The 21,762-nt window shown below is 40.1% G+C and overlaps 1 protein-coding gene across 2 annotated transcripts in view; it reads right to left on the bottom strand.

Moving 5' to 3' along the window:
* Positions 1-8,492: 8,492 nt before the first annotated feature.
* pdcd4b (programmed cell death 4b) overlaps positions 8,493-21,762 on the bottom strand; it is a 42,720-nt gene continuing 29,450 nt past the window's right edge. For both annotated transcript variants that reach the window (XM_060842280.1, XM_060842281.1), the window contains 4 exons: positions 19,068-19,175; positions 15,615-15,725; positions 10,114-10,253; positions 8,493-9,157 (listed from right to left, as the gene is read on the bottom strand). In XM_060842280.1, the coding sequence (XP_060698263.1) occupies positions 9,109-9,157; positions 10,114-10,253; positions 15,615-15,725; positions 19,068-19,175 (408 nt within the window). In that variant the 3' untranslated portion in view covers positions 8,493-9,108. The remainder of the gene's footprint in view (positions 9,158-10,113; positions 10,254-15,614; positions 15,726-19,067; positions 19,176-21,762) is intronic.

Here is a 21,762-nt window from a genome sequence, read left to right as displayed (position 1 = left end):
AAACTACAAACTTGTTGTGACTTTTCAGCACTTTGTCTTCGTCTCACATTTCCAGCTTCAGTGATGATTTAAATCAGTTTCTAGCACAGATACAAACAATACTCTCAATAGCGTAAGTTCAAAAACAACTGCCAGGAAATTGCACAATACTGCAATGATGGAGAAAGGAACAGTAGAAATTTTAATTCATTTAGTTTGAAAGTTCTGTTTTGTTTGAGCTTTTTTTTAAAAAGATAGGGGACTATATTTTTAAGTTGCAAATGTGTTGCTGGTCAAAGCACAGCAGGCCAGGCAGCATCTCAGGAATAGAGAATTCGACGTTTCGAGCATAAGCCCTTCATCAGGAATTCATGTGCTTTGACCAGCAACACATTTGCAGCTGTGATCTCCAGCATCTGCAGACCTCATTTTTTACTCGTATATTTTTAAGTTCCTATTTTTGCGACACAAAGTAAAACTGAAATTGAAGGAAAGACGCAGAAGTGCAAGAGACCAATGTCAACAAACACTGACATAAGAAATTCAGCATCGTTCATTGTAGGTGATAGCTTTAAGATATCTAGTTGTTAGGAGATTTGAATATCCTACAAATAGGAATCACATTCTTAGTTATTTAGAAACTACTGCAGCTCTGTAAGGATTTGTATTGGTCATTATCACAAAGATCAATAAAAAAATGTAAAAATACTCATTGGTATTCTTATATCAAAGTCTGGTAAATCAGTCAATGGAATGGATATCTAATCAACTGTAAAATTAAAATATTTTTTCAATAATAATTTATTGTCCTCAATTCACCTTAAAGGCTCCAAATAGTCAAACTAATAGTTACTTGTACTGTTTGTAGTTCAAGTAAAAAATGAGGTCTGCAGATGCTGGAGATCGCAGCTGCAAATGTGTTGCTGGTCAAAGCACAGCAGGCCAGGCAGCATCTCAGGAATAGAGAATTCGACGTTTCGAGCATAAGCCCTGAGGGCTTATGCTCGAAACGTCGAATTCTCTATTCCTGAGATGCTGCCTGGCCTGCTGTGCTTTGACCAGCAACACATTTGCAGCTGTTTGTAGTTCACTATAAATCTCACAGTAAGAGTGTGGTAGAACTACTGGGAAACATCATCATTGACCCTATTTTAGTTCTGTCCTTGCATATGCAAAACCAATCAGTTTTCAGCATCCCTGATGAGCCTTTGAAATAATGGGAGATTTGAACACAAGTCCCGAGATTCACTGGTGAAGCTTCTCTATTGAAATAACCATTTTTTTTCCACTTTGAGGTGATGGCCTTGGATTGGCAATCTCACACAAAAATGCCGGTACAGCTGTTCAACAAAGGAACAGGGAAATGTGGCCATCCTTGGATAGATTATGACTTTTACCATGTTGCTCAATTATTCTCAACAATCAGTCAGTCGTCTTGCCAATAACATCATGTTCCTGAACTGAATCATGACATCTGGTTTGGTGGCAGGTATCAGAGGGTGTTGTTTTGAACAGTAGAAGTTTGCCCTCGACATCAGAAGGTACATGCATACTTGGTGTGCAAACAGACTTAGGGAAGTAACTCATTATGGTATAAGCTCAATCCCAGGCAGTTCAGAAAGAGAGTTCCTGGGCCCAGGAACACAAATCATACACTCAATAAAGATCTAATAATGAGTATTAATGCTCCATGATTACAATCTGTTGCAAAAAAAAAGGAACAAATACCCATGTACTTTACAATTTCTTTAAATCTGTTATTCATTTACAATAGGTCAGCTCTCCTATGAGGATGTTCCTACTATGGTGCTCTGCAAACCAAAGCTGCTGCCGCTTAAATCAGTGACACTGGAAAAGATGGAGAAAATGCAGAGGGAAGCACAGGAGGCCATTCGTCAACAAGAGTTGGCGCAACATGAAAAGAAATAAGAATTTTTCCCAGTCTCACGGGATTGGCTGTAGCCATAAGAACCTGTTTTCATTCCAAGTTGTCATTGATAGTAGCATACCAGTTTTGTGAACTTCAAGATGACATCTTGTAATGCTTAGTTTAAAAGTACAACTGAACCCAACGTTTAATCCAAAATGGAAAATTGTGTGTAGTAGGTCATTCATATAAATTTTAGAGAAACAGGTCATGCAAGCTCAGAAACAACTTATTGCTAACCGATTCACACAATGAATTCTATAAACAAACTGCTGGACACCACCCCCCCCCCCCCCCCGCCACACACACACACACACACACACACGCTTTAGTAAGATAGTCAGTGTAATATTGGGGTGTGGAGCTGGGAAAGGTGGAGAGAAGCACAGGTAGATAGACCTTCAAGCTCCACTGCTCAATAATTTTATTGATCATATCTGGTCTTCAAAACAATCATACAGGAAGCAGAACTTGTTCTTCAATAGTTATTCAGGCAGCATTAAATTGAGTACTATGGCACTTTCTTGAAGTAATAATGTATGCTCTTGTCGAATTTTTTAGTTAAATTAAATGCATTTGCAGTACCATTGTATTGTGTATTCAGCTCAAAGAATAAAAAGCTCCATGTCTTAAATATCAGATGGTATGGTTGCTATTGCACCACTATTCAAACTTCATTTTTGGACAGCAGCGTACAATCTAGACTGAAAGGAGTGTTGCACTGGCAGAAGTCCTGACATATCAGTGGGCTGTTGCACTCACATTCCCTCTGTCTGTCCGTTGTGATAGTTCTGGTGAATATTGGGTAATCAAAGAGAATTAAAGGAATCTTCATGGTCGCTGAGCCAACATCACAAATTGAATTTTAGATTCAAGAGAATTTCGTTAGGAGTTATGGGACATTGGGTAGAGTCAGTTCTCAAAAATAACTTCAAATTTGGAGGAAATCATTCAAAAGTCACTAGTTTTTGCTGATAAGATGGAACTTTTAAGTATACCTATTAGTATTGTTAGTTTCAGCATTGAATATTCCTTCTGTCATTCTCCATTTTGTTCATGTTTGAGATCAGTCAGCCCACTTTTCTTTATGTTCTAGGAAATTTAGCAATTATTAGGCGAAAGAAGCAAATCCATATGGAAGTTTTGTCCTGTCCAAGGAAGATGTTTTAAAACAAAAACCTGACAATAAAACCATAAGACATAGGAGTGGAAGTAAGGTCATTCAGCCCATCGAGTCCACTCCGCCATTCAATCATGTCCGATGGGCATTTCAACTCCACTTACCCGCATTCTCCCCGTAGCCCTTAATTCCTTATGACATCAAGAATTTATCAATCTCTGCCTTGAAGGCATTTAGCGTCCCGGCCTCCACTGCACTCTGCGGCAATGAATTCCACAGGCCCACCACACTCTGGCTGAAGAAATGTCTCCGCACTTCTGTTCTGAATTGACCCACTCTAATTCTAAGGCTGTGTCCACGGGTCCTAGTCCTCGCCTAACTGAAAATATTTCCTAGCGTCCACCCTTTCCAAGCCATGTATTATCGTGTAAGTTTCTATTAGGTCTCCCCTTAATCTTCTAAACGCCAATGAATACAATCCCAGGATCCTCAGCCGTTCCTCGTATGTTAGACCAACCATTCCAGGGAAGCATCTGTGTGAATCTCTGCTGGACACGTTCCAGTGCCAGTATGTCCTTGCTGAGGTGTGGGGACCAAAACTGGACACAGTACTCCAAATGGGGCCTAACCAGAGCTTTATAAAGTCTCAGTAGCACAACGGTGCTTTTATACTCCAACCCTCTTGAGATAAGTGACAACATTGCATTCGCTTTCTTAATCACTGACTCAACCTGCATGTTTACCTTTAGAGAATCCTCGACTAGCACTCCCAAAACCTCTGGTAATTAAAAAAAAGAACTCTGCAGGAGGTGAAAGTGAGGACTGCAGATGCTGGAGATCAGAGTTAAGATTAGAGTGGTACGGAAAAGCACAACAGGTCAGCAGCATCCAAGGAGCAGGAAAATCAACATTTCAGGCAAAAGCCCTTCATCAGGAATGAGCCTTGAAAACATTTAGTGTTCACCTCAATCACTGAGGCAGAATTCCACAATCCCACCACACAAGCAGAAATTTTTTTGACTCAATCTCACTCAAACAGCCAACCCCATATCCTTAAACTATTACCTTTGTAATCAGACATCTAATCTGTCCCTTTTAAAGCTTTAAGACTTATTTTCAATACTGTACCATTTTAGTCAGGCACTATTTGAACTGATATTTCTCAGTGACCTTAAAAAATTTAATTTTACCCACATGAAATATTAAAGTATAATGTCCTATTTGTGCTAATTAGTGCATAAAAAAATCAGAATTCAAATTTCCTTGTGGTTTTAACATCTAAAGATGTAATGAGTTATTTTAAAAAACACACACAACATTCACCAAGTTTAGTAAATAAAATGTTAGAACCCTAATTTTACTTCATTCTTTTATCAATTTTGGTTTGGAGCCATGAACTGCAGGCTGAAGATGACCTTTGGACTGTGAGCAGCAGCTTGTGATAAAAACAACAAATTGTGGTTTGTTTGTGGGGTAAGATCTAGAAGTTAATTGCAGATTAGATCTTAATCAGAAGGATTCCACAGATGCTCCAATATCAGATAATAGATTAGATATGTCTAAACAAATATCAGATTTTTAACTAGGTCAGTCTGGAAAAGACATCATGCTCCAGATGATAGGTGCTGAATGGTGACTGGGACTTTGTGGAGGAGACAGGCAGACAGTCAGAGGCCAGAGTTTTGAATTGGTTTTGGTTAGTGTTTTCACAGAGAAGTTTGGTTGTTAAGATTGGACAGTTTACTGCTTAACCTCCCATTCTCAGTTACTGGAAGTTTGGAGAGTAGAAACTAAGCTATAAGTATCACGGACTCCCTCTGGGGAAACAAACATGGCCCTGATCAACAACTTCACAAAATAATGCATTGTGAAAACCACTGAAGTAATTTGGCCAGTTTTTGTTTTAAAACAACTTTGAATGATCCGTAAACTGTCCATCTGTCTGTTGTGGAGATGGGCTGAACACAAAGGTTATTAAATTTAGACATAGACATCAATTTATTACTTTTGTTGTTTAACTTTACTCTGCTAATGTTACTGTATCATGAGTCTTTTGTTTAAGCTATAAAGCAGTGTTGGGGAATTGATTATTCAGAGTCTGGGTCTGGTTATTCAAGAAGTCTAACTGGGAACCATTGGGGTAAATTGAGGCCTTTGAAGGTTTTTAATTTTACCATGTTGCAAATGCACGTTAGAAAGGCTGATTTGGTTCAACTGCCCGTCTCCATGTGATAGCAAAAAAATAACAATTCTTAGGAATAGACAAGAATTCATAGAAATTATATGGTGCTGAGGCGGCCCTTTGGCCCACTGGGTCTGCACTGACACAAATACCTGACCTTCAACCTGATCCCATTTATAAGGTCTTGGCCCATAGCCATTGCTGCTATGACATGCCCAAGTGCTCATCCAAGTATTTTTTAAAAGGATATAAGGCAATTCACATCTAACAGGCATCATATTCAACATTGTGAATACGTTCTGGGTTAACAAAGCAAAGCTTTTCCTCAACTCCTTTCACTCCCCCCCCCATCCTGTCACCCCGAACTTGTGTCCTCTCGTGACTGACCCTATAACTAAGGGGAACAGCTGCTCCTGATCCTGTTTGTGCCTGTCAATCTTGTACATCTCAATCAGATTGCCCCTCAACCTTCTCTGCTCCAGTAAGAACACAATCTGAGCCTACCCAATCTTTCTCATTACTTAAATTTTCCTTCACAGGCAGCATTCAATCTCCTCTGCACCTGACTTCACTAGTCTCATTTACACACTTAAATCACCTCAAAAAATTCAATCAAATTTGTTAGGCATGACCTCCCTATGACAAAGCCGTACAAATGATCCCTGATCAAGCCTTGCCTCTCCGTGTGGAGATAATTCTGAAGGAGAGAATCTTTCAGCTTACACTTCCAGGCTTATACCTACAAACAAATTTTATATATCAGAGCCACATTAGCTCTTCTCCAGTCCTCTGGCGCCTTCCCTGTGGCCAGAGGGGAATTTGGGTCAGTGCCCCTGTAATTTTTTTCGTCGCCTCCCACAGCAGCCTGGTCAGGGGATCTGCCCACTTTCAAACCTGCCAACACTTCAAAAATGTTACCACTGACTAGGCTTACTAGTAAGATTCTTAACAGTCAACTGTCACAAACAAGGTTCAGTTCCAAGTGACTCCAAATTACACCATATCAGTTTTGATCAACATTTTCATTTTTATATCTCAAAACAAGCAAACATAGGATTGGGTACAATGCTGGTCACCATCCCACAACACTGATACGCAATTTCCCCCGAAACACATCCCCCACATTTTGATCATCCTTTGCATAAAGGAATGGCAAGTAAATAATTGATACACCTTGCTTTTTTTTATGTATCAATTTAAAATGAGGATTCACTACATTCCATGAAAAATCTCAAATATATTTTTCCTGATTAAACAATTCCAGTCTATGACCTCTCTTCTTAACTAAGTTAAAAATCACACAGGTTTAATTGGAAGCACACTAGCTTTCGGAGCGACGCTCCTTCATCAGGTGATGGTGGAGGGCTCGATCGTAACAGAATTTATAGCAGAAACTTACAGTGTGATGTAACTGAAATTATACATTGAAACATAGATGAAAGGCTTAACAGACAATCTGTTAGAATACAGTGATACTTTCACTTCTTTCATGTGTAAATCACAAAACCTTTTCTTTAAAGTTGCATTCTCAGGTTAGCTGTTAACAATGGTGATAGCTAGACAATATGTTGAAGGTGTTGTCTGATTATGACTGATGTTTAGATCGATTCTAATCTAAAAAGAGATAACAGAGTTTTACATAAATTCATGCAGTTTTTGAGCAAAATGCAATGTAACTCTGCAAGTACAAATTCACCCTACAAAATATGTGTGTGCATGTTGGTGTGTGTGTGTCTGTCTGGGGTGTGTGTGTGTGTGTGTGTGTGTAGTGAGTGCAGAGTGTCTCAAGTCTGTGAGGGGGTGCATGTGTGAGGTGGGAGTGTGTGTGTGTCTATAAGGGTGTGTGTGGGTGTCTGTCTGCGCATCTATGTACACCTGTGTCCGTGTGTATGAGAGTGTGTGTGTATAGGAATATATGTGTGTGTGTGTGTGTGTGTGCGTGCGTGCGTGCGTGCGTGCGTGCGGTCGTTCAGGTGACCATCCTCCAAGGTGGACTTCGGGACAGGCAGCAGAGAAAAGTGGCCGAGCAGAGGCTGATAGCTAAGTTCAGTACCCATAGGGAGCGCCTCAACGGGACCTTGGGTTCATGTCACATTACACATGATCACCAATGCACTATACACACACACACACACACACACACACACACACATTTTGTGGGGTGAATTTGTACTAGCAGAGTTACATTGTACTTTGCTCAAAAACTGCAAACATTCATGTAGAATTCTGAGCTCAAAAACTGCATGAATTTATGTAAAACTTGTTATCTCACTTTTTAGATTAGAATCAATCTAAACATCAGGTCATCGACAGAGAACACAGGGGGCTAACACCTTCAACATATTGTATGGGTTTCCTCCCACAGTCCAAAGATGTGCGGGTCAGGTGAATTGGCCATGCTAAATTGCCCGTAGTGTTAGGTAAGGGGTAAATGTAGGGGTATGGGTGGGTTGCGCTTCGGCGGGTCGGTGTGGACTTGTTGGGCCGAAGGGCCTGTTTCCACACTGTAAGTCTAATCTAATCTAAAAAAAATATTGTCTAGCTATCACCATTGTTAACAGCTAACCCGAGAATGCAACTTTAAAAAAGGTTTTGTGATTTACACATGAAAGAAGTGAAACTATCACTGTATTCTAACAGATGAAAGGCTTAACAGACAATCAATTTTTCAATGTATAATTTCAGTTACATCACACTGCAAATTTTTGCTATCAATTCTGTGTTAGGATTGAGCCCTCCACTATCACCTGATGAAGGAGCGTCGCTCCAAAAGCTAGTGTGCTTCCAATTAAACCTGTTGGGACTATAACCTGGTGTTGTGTGAATTTTAACTTTGTGCACCCCAGTCCAACACCGGCATCTCCAAATCTTCTCACTAAGGTGCCTGCAACAATGTAGTCAGTGCATAGGATCAGTTTGCTCAGTTGGCTGGACAGATTGTTTACAGAGTATTGTTCACAGCAGGAGTTCAATTCCCACACAGGTTGAGGTTACAATGAAGGACTGTCCTCAACTTCTTCCCTTGCCTAAAAATGTGGTGATGCTCCAGTTAAACCATCACCAGTTGTCTCTCTCTCTCAGAGCAGCCCTACGGGCTGGTAGGACAGTGGCAACTTTGCCTTTCAGTATGGTATTAGATTTGGAGCAAGGGAGATAGAGTGTACACATTTTTCTAATCTGGTACTTGTGCCTTTAATTAGAAGAATTTACAGAAGTATGCTGGTGGGACACAATGAAAACTCTAAACCTTTAAAAACCAACTTTATTGATTTTCATTTTCTGCAAGGAGGAAGAGTACATCCACTCTAAGATTCCATCTTCAAAATCAGTTTAATGCCACAAGTTATTTGTACCATAAAGCAATTGAACAGTTTGTACATTCTGCTGGAAATTGTACACAAATAAAAAAAGGTACAATCCAGCTTTTTATTTTAAACTGCTTGAAGCATTGCATTTTTAGCATTAGCAGCCAAGAAAGAGATTCATTACACACAGCACGTGTGACCCATTCAGAGATTTCGGCATTTAAGCCAGTCCTTTTGAAAACCACAGTATTCAGAAAGGCTTGGCAGTGAAGTTTGTACAAGACTATGGAATGATCAGGTTACATAAATCCTTAAGGAGCTTGCTTTCATCGACCACAAGGTGTGGGTGGTACTGCTGTCAATTCTTCATTCCCCCCACCCTTGGAAAAAAGAAAAACAAAACAAAACCTATACCCCACAAACGTAAATGCTTTTTCATTCTATTTTCATAGCAAATGCACTTTAACCCATGAGGTTTAACCTCTGGTAATATGAGGTTTGAGGAGTGAAAAGCTATAATCAAGAAGTCGACTGCACAAAAACAAAAGTCAAAAAAACTGCAGGAACGTGTGCTTGGTCACCTTTGTCAATGTTCTCATTTGAAGCGTCCACCATCTCCTTCACTCACAAAGCGTTTCCGTCCCCTTAGAGTTGAAGTTAAAATAAATTAATACAAGGTATCAGCAATTTATTACTCCTTACATTAAATAAAATCAATAGTGATTGTGCTCTCTATATGGCACCAACTTCTGCCACTGATAACATTTTCATCTACAGTGACAAGCTACAATTATTCTAACTTGTTCAAACAGATTAATGTTGCATTTTGTTCAACTCATTTACAAACCTGGGGAAATTAAGCTAAACCATATAATTACTTTTTTTTCTTCAAGCTGCCTTTAAGTAGAGGCAATACCAACTGTATAAAATTCATTCTTGGGACATCGCCTCAATGGGGAGTTATGTATTCACCAATCCTATTTGCCAATAAGTATTCTTCCCGAACTACAGTCTCCCAGAAAAAGGTGTTACTTCCAGGATATTGACACAGTCACATTAAAGGAACTTTATATGTCCAAGTTAGGATCACACACGTCATTAAGGGAAGTGTGCATTCCCATGTACTTTTTGCTCCAAACTGTGGTAGCTACCGATTTGTAAAGTGCTGCTCAGTGAGTTTGTAGCTGTGTCCTGCAGACAGGAAACAGGTAAAGTGACTAAAACTTTAAGAAAAATAAAACAAGCTTTGTACACACTTACAAAATGCAACATTTACAATTTCACAATAAATAGAACTGAACAAAAAAAAACTTCCTCACCCAATCAGATCAAAATACTGAAGCAAGCATTTCACGTATATTCCTCTAACAGTTGAATATTTGACTGTGAAAATGGTTAAGGATCCAAATCAACATTTTAAAGGAGTAAAAAGCTCAAAGAATGCAAATACCCTTTCAAAAAGATTACAGAGCTAATTGGATCCACAGTACCTAAAAATTCAGCTCATTTATACCAATTATGATAGTACCTGAAACATAATTTTGAACTGGAGTTTGAAAGAACAAAGAGATTGGTTGAGTGATTGAGCAATATTCCTCACCTGGAGGGACAAAGATCTCTCAGCTCTTTCACGATGATCCCCATTTGATGGCACTGTTCCACAAACCTTTCTATTACTGTGTAAGCTTGCGGCACATCTAAATGAATATCAGGAATTTCCTTGTACACTCTCTCAAAACCCTGCAACAAAATAAAAAGAGAACTTTAATTCCTTCATTTTTCTCATTGGAAGAAAAGTGTCTATTTTGCCTATACCAATTTTTAAAAAAATAACGACATTTCAAACAGGCCTGGCCATCTCAGCATGGGCATGGTGAATATACTGGAGAAAATAATTTCAGTTGATAATCCAGAAAACTGTCACTTTCATTTCTCTTCCCCAATAAGTTCACATTCTTTATTCATTCTGTTAACCCACTCTCTCAAAGCATATTTTTCCAACTTGTTACAAATGCTAAAGTTAACAGAGGTTAAGACAAAGAAATCACAGTGTGGGCATAAATAGAGGGCCTGAAGGAGATATAGTATTTTACTGGAGGTGCTTTGGGTGGCAGTTAGCACTGCTGCCTCACAGCACCAGGGACCCAGGTTCAGTTCCAGCCTCCGGCAACCGTGCAGAGCTTGCACATTCTCCCCGTGTCTGTGTGGGTTTCCTCTGGGTGCTCCTGGGACATCACCACCCCAAACACATAAATAGAAAGCAGGAATTTTCAGCAGGGCTTCACCGGAGGCCCACTGAAGATGATATCTGGTAGGGTGACAAAACGTCTGGAAATGAACCTTCCAGCTCAGTGAGAAAACCAACATCCAAAACCTCAACCTGAGCTACAAATCTTAAAATCTCAGTCCGGTTTCCTCCCACAGTCCAAAGATGGGCAGGTTTGGTGGACTGACAATGCTAAATTGCATTGTCCAGGGATGTGTAGATTAGGTGGATTAGCCATGGGAGATGCAGCCTTACAAGGATCGGATAGGGTAGGGGAGTAGGTCTAGGTGGGATGCTCTTCAGAGGACCAGTGTGGACTTGATGGGCTGAATGGCCTGCTGTAGGGATTCTACGATTTCGAAATGTCAGGTATAAATTGAAGCATCAGCACTTTACAGCCTGGAACATCAGTGCACACACGGCAGGTCGGGTTCTCTCTCTCTTATTTATATATTTTATATTTATTTATATATACACATATACACACACACACACACACACACACACACACACACATATATATATATACACACACACAGTCTTAGTTCAACCATTTAGTTTCAAATATGCCATTTTGGAAAACGTCCTTCTAAGACAGCATTAACACAAATATGAATTCAAGCAGGCCTATACCATTAGGCTTGCTCTGCCATTCAACAAAGTCAGGACTGATTTAATTAATCCACATTCCCAACTACCCTCGATAGACTTTCACTCCTGTGCCTGCCAAGAGTCAACCGACTTCTGCCTAAAAATGTTCGAGGACTCTGCCTCCACTACCTTTGGAGGAATAAAATTCCAAAAAGATTCCCAACCCAGGGAAGGGTTTTCTCCTGATCTCACCCTTAAATGGGTGATCTATTGTTCTGAAAGAGGAATGCCTAGATTCAGGAGTAGAAGCATCCTTTCCACATTCACCCCATTAATACTCAACAGGATCTCAATGTATCAACCATAATTCTCTAAACATTAGGATGTCTGTACTGCACAAAGCTAAGAGATGTTATAGAACATAGAAGAGTATAACACAGTACAGGCTCTTTGGCCCTCAATATTATGCTGAGCATTTATCTTAATCTAAGATCAACCTAACCTACACACACCGCAATTTACTGCCATCCATGTGCATGTCCAGCAGTTGCTTAAATGTCCCTAATGCATCGGACTCTACACAGAGTGGTGGGTGTGTGGAATGCACTGCCTGCAGTGGTGGTAAAGAACCTACCTCTGACATCTTCCCTTTACCTTCCTCCAATCACCTTAAAACTATGACCCCATGTGACAGCCATTTCTGCCTGGGGAAAAGTCTCTGGCTATCTACTCTATCTAAGCCTCTCATTACCTTGTACACCTCTATCAAGTCACCTCTCTTCCTTCTTCTGTTCAGTGTGAAAAGCCCTAGCATCCTGGTAAATCCCCTCAGCACCCTCTCTAAAGCATCTATAATGAGGCGACCAGAACAGGCCACATTATTCCAAGTGTGGTCTAACCAGAGTTTTCTAAAGGTACAGCAAAACCTCACGGTTCCTAAAATCATTCCCCGTTAATGAGAGCCAAAACACCTTACCCCTTCTTAACAACCCTATCAACCTGGGTGGCAACTTTGAGGGATCTATGTACGTGGACCCCAAGATCCTGCTGTTCCTCCACCCTGCCAAGAATCCAGTCTTTAACCCTGTATTCAGCATTCAAATTCGACCTTCCAAAATTAATCTCTTCACATTTATCCAGGTGGAACTCCATCTGCCACTTCTCAGTCCAGCTCTGTATCCTATCAATGTCTTGTTGTAGCCTACAGCAGCCCTTGGCACTATCTACAACACCACCGACCTTTGTGTCATCAGTAAGCTTACTAATCCACCCTTCCACTTCATCATGCAAGTCACATAAAAACTACAAGAGCAGAGGCCCAACATAGAACATGACACAGTAATATAGGCCCTTCGGTCTTCAATATCACCCTGACCTGTGAAACCAATCTGAAGCCCATCTACCCTATACTATTCCATCACCATCCATATATTTATCCAATGAAATTTAAATACCCTGAAAGTTGTGGAATTTACTACTTGTTGCAGGCAGAGCATTCCACGCCCTTACTACTCTCTGGGTAAAAAAAATCTGACATCTGTTCTATGTCTATCACCCCTCAATTTAAAGCTCTGTCCCTCATGCTAGCCAGCACCAGAGGAAAAAAGGCTTTCACTGTCCACCCTTTTTAATCCTCAGATCATCTTGTATGTCTCTATTAAGTCACCTCTTAACTTTCTTCTAACAAAACAGCCTCAAGTCCTCAGCCTTTCCTCACAAGACCTTCCCTTCAAACCAGGCAACAGCCTGGAAAATCTCCTCTGCACTCTTTCCAATGCTTCAACATCCTTCCTAGAATGTGACGACCAGAACTGTGCACAATACTTCAAGTGCGGCTGTACCAGAGTTTTGTACAGCTGCAGCATGACCTTGTGGCTCTAAAACTCAATCCCTCTACCAATAAAAGCTAACACATCGTGCAACTTCTTAACAACTCTATCAGCCTATGTGGCAACTTTCAGGGATCTATGCACATGGACACAAAAGGGCAGCCTCTCAGTGCCAGGCACCCATGTTCAATTCCAGCCTTGGGCAACTGTCTGTGTGGAGTTTGCACATTTTCCCTATGCCTGTGTGGGTTTCCTCTGGATACTCCGGTTTCCTCCCCCAATCCAAAGATGTGCAGGTCAGGTGATTTGGCCATGCTAAATTACTCAGTGTCCAGGGATGTGTAGATTAGGTGCATTAGTTAGGGGTAAATGTAGAGTAGTAGGGTCTGGGTGAGTTACTCTTCGGAGGATCGGAGTGGATTTGAAGGGCTGAATGGCCTGTTTCCACACTCACTAACAACAAGAGCTCCTTAAACAGCCTCTACATTTCTGTTGTGCATTTCTCGTAGAACAATTGTTCATATTTTATACTTCACAGCTCCTTTCTAAAAGCAATATAATCTCCCCTTCCCCAATTAATTTCCTTCCTACATTGTCTGTTCCTATCCCTCTCTATGGCTATGGTGAAGGTGAGGCAGTGGTGGTCACTGTCACTGAAATGCTCTCTCACCGAGAGATCTGACACCTGGCCTGGCTCGTTGCCTAGCACCAAATCCAATATGGCCTCCCCTCCTCAACAATAACCTTTCCTGCAGCTGTGATGCACTCTCTAATTAACAATGCTACCCCCCCCTCTTCGTTTACTCCCCTCCCTGCTCTTTTTAAAAGATCTAAAACACTGGAACATCCAGCAACCATTCCTGACCCTGTGAAATCCACGTCTCCATTACTGTCACAACATTGTAGTTCCAAGTACTGATCCACATTAAGTTCATCACTCTCTTACCTGACACTCATTATAGTTTATCATGCTAGGAGTTGAACATTAAGATGATAGGTTTCAATAATACAGGACATTGGTGAGACCTCATCTCAAATACTCAGTGCAGTTTTGGTTTCTATCTTGGAAGGATGTAAATGTATTGAAAGTGGTTTGCTGGATTGATATCTGGTATTAATTGCCTTACACAGGCTTGGCTTGTTGTTTCCACTGGAGTTTAAAGAGTGAGGGGTGACTTGACTGAAATGTCCAAAATCCTGCATGGTCTTGACAAGGTGGACATGGAAAGGAGGCTTCCTCTTGTGGGTCAGTCCAAAACCAGGGGCACTGTTTCAAAATTAGGAACTACCATTTGAGGACAGATGAGCAATGTTTTACTCAGAGAATTGTGTAGCTATGCACCTCTTTGCCTTGGAGATGGTGTGACTGAATATTAAGTCATAGGTGAATAGATTCTGGTTAGGCAGGGGAAATCCAATATTACAAGGGGTTGATAGAAATTTAAAACATAAATCGATCAGCCATGATCTTAATGAATAGTGGAGCATGCTGTATTCTGTGTACACATTCTTAAATTCAATGGATATAATCCTAGAGTGAATTGAATTGATTGTCACATGCACGGAAACACAGTGAAAAGCTTTGTCCAAGCTTTTCTCATGAGACAATCCCACAATTCCAGGTATCAGTCTAGTAAACTTTCTCTGAATAGCTTACAACACATTTAAATATTCTCAGATTAAAGAGAAAAACTGTGCACAGTACTCCAGATGTGGTCTCAAAGCCTTGTAAAACTATAGCACAATTTCCTTACTTCTGTATTTAGTTCCTCTCTCAATAAACCATAACATTCTATTCGCTTTCCCAATTACATGACAGACCTAAATACTAGCCTATTATAATTCATGCACAATAATACCCAGATTTCTCTACATCTCAGATCTCTGCAATCCTATATATTTTGATATGCTTTTTAATTCTCTGCATCAAAATTGACAATTTCACATTTTCCCACATTATAGTCCCGACATAGTCTCCTTATATTCTTTTCACAAATTACTTACCTATCCTTGTGTCATGAACAAATTTAGCAATCATATCTTCTGTCCCTTCATTCGAAGGTATTTAATATAAATTGTAAAATGAGGTTACAGCATTCATCTATATGCTACATGATTCCTTACACCTTGCCAACAGAAAGTAACCCATTTAAACCTACAATGTTAAACTAAAAATCTAAACATCAGTGACCATGCAAAAGAGAGGTAAAGATTCCTCACTAAAATCAACGGTCCTCTAAAGCTTGAGGTACAAATTTAAATACTAAATAATTTTGAAATACAAACAGCCAATCCTCTCCAGGAGACAGTGATGGGAGCCATTGTAATAGAAGTACTTCAGAAATTACAGGTGTATGTACTATTTACAGGTACTTTAAACACACTGCAGTGCTGTCCAGTAGGTGGCATACTTACTCTGTTCATTTGGTCCACTGTAATGACAGATGATTCCCACAAGGATTTAAGTAGCTTCAGGATCATTTTAAAGGTAGTTTCTCCAGTTGATTCCAGAACCATCACTATAGCCTAAAACATTTTAAATGCAATAGTCAATTTAAATATTTACATCTTAAACTGTACAGGGTTAGAAACCATTCTAAATAATCTTTAAAATGAAATTACTATAATAAAACCTAGCAGTTAACTGCTAGATCAATAAATTATTTCTCAGGGTCAGGGGGTTCTCAAGCAGCATTCATGACACAGCAGACCACTTCAGTTATACTTCATTGAGGAGAGAACCAAAAAGATTTTCATTTCCATGGCATCTTTCATGATAACAGATTCTTCGAAAGTGTAGCCACTGTTGTAATGTGGGAAGCACAACAGCTAATTTATGTATAGTAAACTCCCACAAATAGCAATATGCTAAATCGGCAGACAATCTGTTTCTTGAGGTTGAGTGAAGGAGAAATATTGACTACACTTGGGGATAACTCCACTAATCATAGCATTTTTGTCTGTTCAATCATACGATGTAGGCGTCACTGGCTGGTCCAGCATTTATTACCACCATTAAAATGCCCTGGAGAAGGTGCTGGTAAGCTGTCTTTTTAAAAAACTATTGCAGACCTCAATGAAGGAACCCACAATGTTGTAAAGAATTCTAAGATTTTAACCCAGTAAGTGAAGGAACAGAAATACAGTAGTCACTTCCATACCCATTGGGGATATGTTACACAACCTACTTGTGGAACCAGCGGATAGGAGTGAACCCATTCATTTCAACGGGAAATTTACCTTCACAGCAGTCCCCTGGTCTCTGGCTCCAGAAGGTTCCCTTTAATACATCAGGGCCGCAGTAAACTCCAGGTAACTGAAAACGGAATTCCATGGATACAGAAGTCACCCCGTACTTCAAAGCCAGAATGGTGTGTGGTTTTGGCTAGGGGAGAACTTGTAGATGATGGTGTTCCCATGTGTCTGCTACGGTCTTCCTGCTAAGTGGTGGAGTAGCAATACAGTAGGTGGTACACGGACTTGGCAGCGGAGATGAAGAGAGATATCTCAGTGTCCAGGTGCATAAGTCCTTGAAAGTTAACAACCCTATCAACCTGGGTAGCAAGAAGGCATATGGTGTGTTGGCTTTTATTGGCAGTGGGATTGAGTTTCAGAGCCACGAGGTCTTGCTTCAGCTGTATAAGACACTCGTAAGACTGCATCTGGAGTATTGCGTACAGTTCTGGTCACCACATAGTAGGAAGGATGTGGAATCTTTGGGAAAGGTGGAGAGGAGGTTTACCAGCATGTTGTCTGGTCTGGAAGGAAGGTCTTACGAGGAAAGGCTGAGGGAACTGAGGCGGTTTTCATTGGAGAGAAGGAGGTTGAGGAGTGATAATCAAGACATACAAGATAATCAGAGGGTTAGATAGAGTGGAAGGTGAGAGCCTTTTCCCTCAGATGGTGAAGGCTAACACAAGGGGACATAGCTTTAAATTGAGGGGTGATAGATATAGGTCAGATATTAAGGGTAGTTTCTTCACTCAGTTGTAGTGGCATGGCCTGCCTGCAACAGTAGTAGACTTGCTGATGTTCAGGGCATTTAAATGGACATTGGACATACATATGGATAATAATGCAATGGTGTAGGTTAGATGGGCATCAGATTAATTTCACAGGTCGGCGCAATACTTGGGTCGAAGAACCTGAACTGCGCTGTAACGTGTATGTTCTATGTTCTAATCCGTGTGGGTCCCACACCTCCATCGTTCAGCCACTCTAAATCAGAACCTTCTAGCATACTCACAGCTTCCTGTACTGCAGTCAGCTCTGTATCCATTCCCCAGTATCAGCCGGTTCCAACCTAATTTATTATTCTAATGTGACACTTACCAAAAATCTTCTTAAAATCAAGACATGTGATGCATCTACCTTCACCCTTAAATACACTTTATTACTTCTACAAATAATTCAGAGATGGACCAAGTGAAACTTTCACTTTTGACATCCATGCTGCTTAATCATTGTATTTTTGCTGTATGGATGGTTCTCTTTTCTTCTTTACTGGCCATTTTCCTCTATTTGAAATTAAAATAACTCTCCAGATATTTTCTTAATCAAACTGTTCAAGATGTTTTTACATACCGCTGGAGAAGGTGGGACTGGAAGCTGGGCCTCTTGATCCAGAGGTGAGAACACTACCATTGCACCATAACAGCCCTCAAACATTGTGCTTGGTTGGTCTCAAAACACCAACCTTTTGGTTAATAATCAAACACGCTGACCAACTACACCACAAGGTGACTACTCTATAATTCCTTGGGCATATTATAGCTACGTTTACAGAAGGAGACAGATCATGTTATCTACCAGTCCTCTGGCACTATACCTTTTTCTCAAGAAATATAGTGCCTTTGCTGTGTCTTCTTGGATCAGGGGTTTTATCCAGTTTGATTAATTAGATTAGTTTATTATTTTCAAATTTAACTGTGACTCGATCATTTCTAATCTTGTATCCCAATGTAACGTACACCTGGGATGAAATGTAGGAGCACAGTCTACCTGGGAAGTACCAAATCAAAATAATTTCAATATTTGCGCCTTTTCGGTCTTGCTTGTGATTTACCTTGACTATTCCTTACGGGCCATAATCACATCAGACTTGCTCTTTAAAATATGCCTGTGGAATATTTTATTATTTTGTTTCATGTTCCTTGATACATATTTGCATAATTCAAATCTTTGCATTTATTTTCTTTGATCTTTCTCAAGATTGGAATTCTTCCCAGGTATACACTTTATTGTTTATTAACTTTGTGCCGTCAGTTATTCCCCTAAAATTATCCTCCCTCCATATCTTTATTCATTTCTTTTTCAGATTTCGACGTGACCACCACAGAAAGCAGTTGAGGCCAAGACATTTTATGATTTCTAACAGTTTGATATAATACTTAGTAAAGGGATCAAGAGGAAAAGCCTGAACAGGCTGTTGTATTGGATGATCAGCCAAGATCATAGTGAATGGTGAAACAGGCTTGTGGAGCCTACTGCTGCCTCTGTTCTCTGTGCTCCTACATTTTATCCCATTAACATTATATCCATTTGGTGTCTTTGTTAGAATATATTTTTCAAAGACTCGGTTGACTACAATTTGAAAAAAGTTTGAAATTTCTGTTCTCTTTCCTTGTTAGCCAATATCATTGTCTTTGAGGGTTAGGAATATAACAAGAAAATAGACAATCTATACCTGGTCTTTTGTCACTTTGTTTTTGCCCTTTTCAATTAGTCTATTATGTTGACTGCTGCTTAGATGTTCCTTACTTTTACTTCCACTACCTTTGATATTGTGATTATTTCAACATTGTGAATGACCTATTGCTTAAAATGTATGTACATGTGACACTCACAGATAATCACTTCTGTTTTTACCTTGTACACCAGTTCATGGTGAAAGTGTGGTACTTCGAGTTCCTGAAGGCAGTGTTCTGCTTCTGCTAAGTCTCCAGACACTTGGTATTCTTTCAACAACATGTCAATCTATCAGAGTAATTATAGAGTGGAGGTATTTTTGGGAGTGTTGGGGAGAAGGTGAAAACAAACAAGATGCAGTCAAGCACGATCAAATAATATTTCATTATACACTGTTCATCTAGTTCGCTGGTGACTACTATTAAGGTCACACGGATTATCTTTGGCTATCTTGACTGGAAATCTGCAAAAGGTTTTAAAAATATTAACCCAACCATTTTCAGGCACAAATTTTTCAAACTATATTTTTAAAAACCTCAGTGAATCCTGCATATGAAATTAAATTGGAAAAAGTAGATACTGACATTGTTTATTGTTAATGCCCAATTGCCTGTGGAGGTGGTGATGCTGCTTGAACTGCTGGAGTCCATGTGCTGTGGGTTGACCCACAATGCTCTTAGGAAGGAAATTTCAGGATTTTGACCCAGCAACAGCGAAGGATCTGAGTCAGCACGGCACGTGGCTTGAAGGGGAACTTGCAGAGGACGGTGTTCCCATGTACCTGCTGCCCTTGTCCTTCTAGTTTGACAAGGTTACAGTTTTGGATGGTGTCTTTTAAGCAACTTTGGGGAGTTACTGCAGTGCAATTTATAGGTAAGTACACATTACTGCCACTGTGCAATGGTGTTGAAGAGTGTACCAAAGAGTTTGTTTTGTCCTGAATGATGTCAAGCCTTTTAAAGAGCTGATAGAGCTGCACTCGTCCAGGCAAGTGGAGAATATTCCATTGTGCCTTATAAACGGTGGGCACATTTTGGGAACCAAGAGGAGAATTACTTGCCACAGAATTCCCAGCCTCTGACCTGCTCTTCCAATCACTGAATTTTTGCAGCTGATCAATAATATAATTGCTATACAAGGAGGCTTCCCTTTGGCATACTGTGGGATGGATGCATATATGTATATACTGCAACTTAAAATCAGAATAATAGTGTAGAAGGCAATGGAATCTGGCCTGGTTTTGAAGAGAATTCCAATCTTTCTCTCACCATATTTCTTCATACATCTGCAATAGATTCTCCTTCCAAGATTTACCCTATTAAATCTGTTCCCATCTCTAAAAACTCACTGTATGATAAATAAAAAGTTTTTAAAGTAAACTTTGACCAAAAAAAACTTAAAATCTGTGGTTCCACTTGTTGTCAACTCAATCACAGGAAACCATTTCTCTCCTTTAACCTATTCAAATCCTTCATTTTAAACACATCAATCAAATCTCTTCTCAGCCTTCTCTGGTCTACGATGCAGTCCACTCATGAAACTGCAATTTCTGAACCCTAAAATTGGTCTTGTACATCTCTTTCCATACCCTTTTCAAAGCTGCGACATTCCTCTTCGAGTGAAGTGTCCCAAAGTGGACGCAAAACTGCAGCTGGGCAGAACTGCGATAGGGTTTTTACATAAGTTTAGCATGATTTACTGGCCTATTACTCTATACTTCTACTAATAATGCCCAGGATCTCACATGCTTTAATAACCTGCCCTACCATGTTCAAACATTCAGATCACTGTTGTGGTTCTGTTCGCCGAGCTGGGAATTTATGCTGCAGACGTTTTGTCCCCTATCTAGGTGACATCCTCAGTGCTTGGGAGCCTCCTGTGAAGCGCTTCTGTGATCTTTTCTCCGGCATTTATAGTGGTTTGTCTCTTTCGCTTCTGGTTGTCAGTTCCAGCTGTCCGCTGCAGTGGCGGGTATATTGGGTCCAGGTCGATGAATTTGTTGATAGAATCTGTGGAGGAGTGCCATGCCTGTAGAAATTCCCTGGCTCTTCTCTATAATGGTAGTGTTTGGCTTATCCTATAATAGTAGTGTCGTCCCAGTCGAACTCCTGTTGTTTGCCATCTGTGTGTGGGGCTACTAAGGATAGCTGGTCGTGTCATTTCGTGGATAGTTGGTGTCAAACACTGAGGATGTTACCTAGACAGGGGACGAAACGTCTGCAACACAAATTCCCAGCTCGGCGAACAGAACCACAACAACGAGCACCCAAACTACAAATCTTCTCTCAAACGTTGAATTCGGATCACTGTTAGTGCACCACGTCCACTTGTGAAATGATCTCTCACACAATTTGGCATTAACAGTAAGTGGAAAATGTACTTATAATGGTGATCCTTAAACAACAATGCAATAAATAGTGTATTTTGCAAAAATGTGGCTAACTAGACAGCCATGAAAAATTGAGTCTGAAGTCAGTAGTAACAATAAGGTGACTTAAGAGGAAAAATAATCCCAAGTTCAGAGATACCCAAAAAAGGGCAATGTATGAAAGGCAATAAGGCAAACCGAGACAATCACAGATCGCTAGACGTATTACACAAACAGTGGATCGGTCATAGTTACCAGATTACTTTGGTGACCACGTTAGAGTTTAGATTCAACCTATACTATGACCATTCGATCAGAAGAAAGACTTTAAACTAAAAAGGTTAAACTAACCACAGTCATAACTTGGCAATCTGTGTTATTGCAAAATATTCCTACATTCATTACAGAAATAATAATTTGTCCTTTTAAAACAGAGCTTCAAGAGGTTCTATGTAATGGCGAAAACTGCATACTTGTTCTACTTTGTCCAATATTTCTCAACTCCCA

This window comes from Hemiscyllium ocellatum, chromosome 22, assembly GCF_020745735.1.
Source record: "Hemiscyllium ocellatum isolate sHemOce1 chromosome 22, sHemOce1.pat.X.cur, whole genome shotgun sequence".
Lineage (NCBI taxonomy): Eukaryota > Metazoa > Chordata > Chondrichthyes > Orectolobiformes > Hemiscylliidae > Hemiscyllium > Hemiscyllium ocellatum.
Note: the sequence above shows the minus strand (reverse complement) of the source record. Positions and strands in the feature narration are given on the sequence as shown.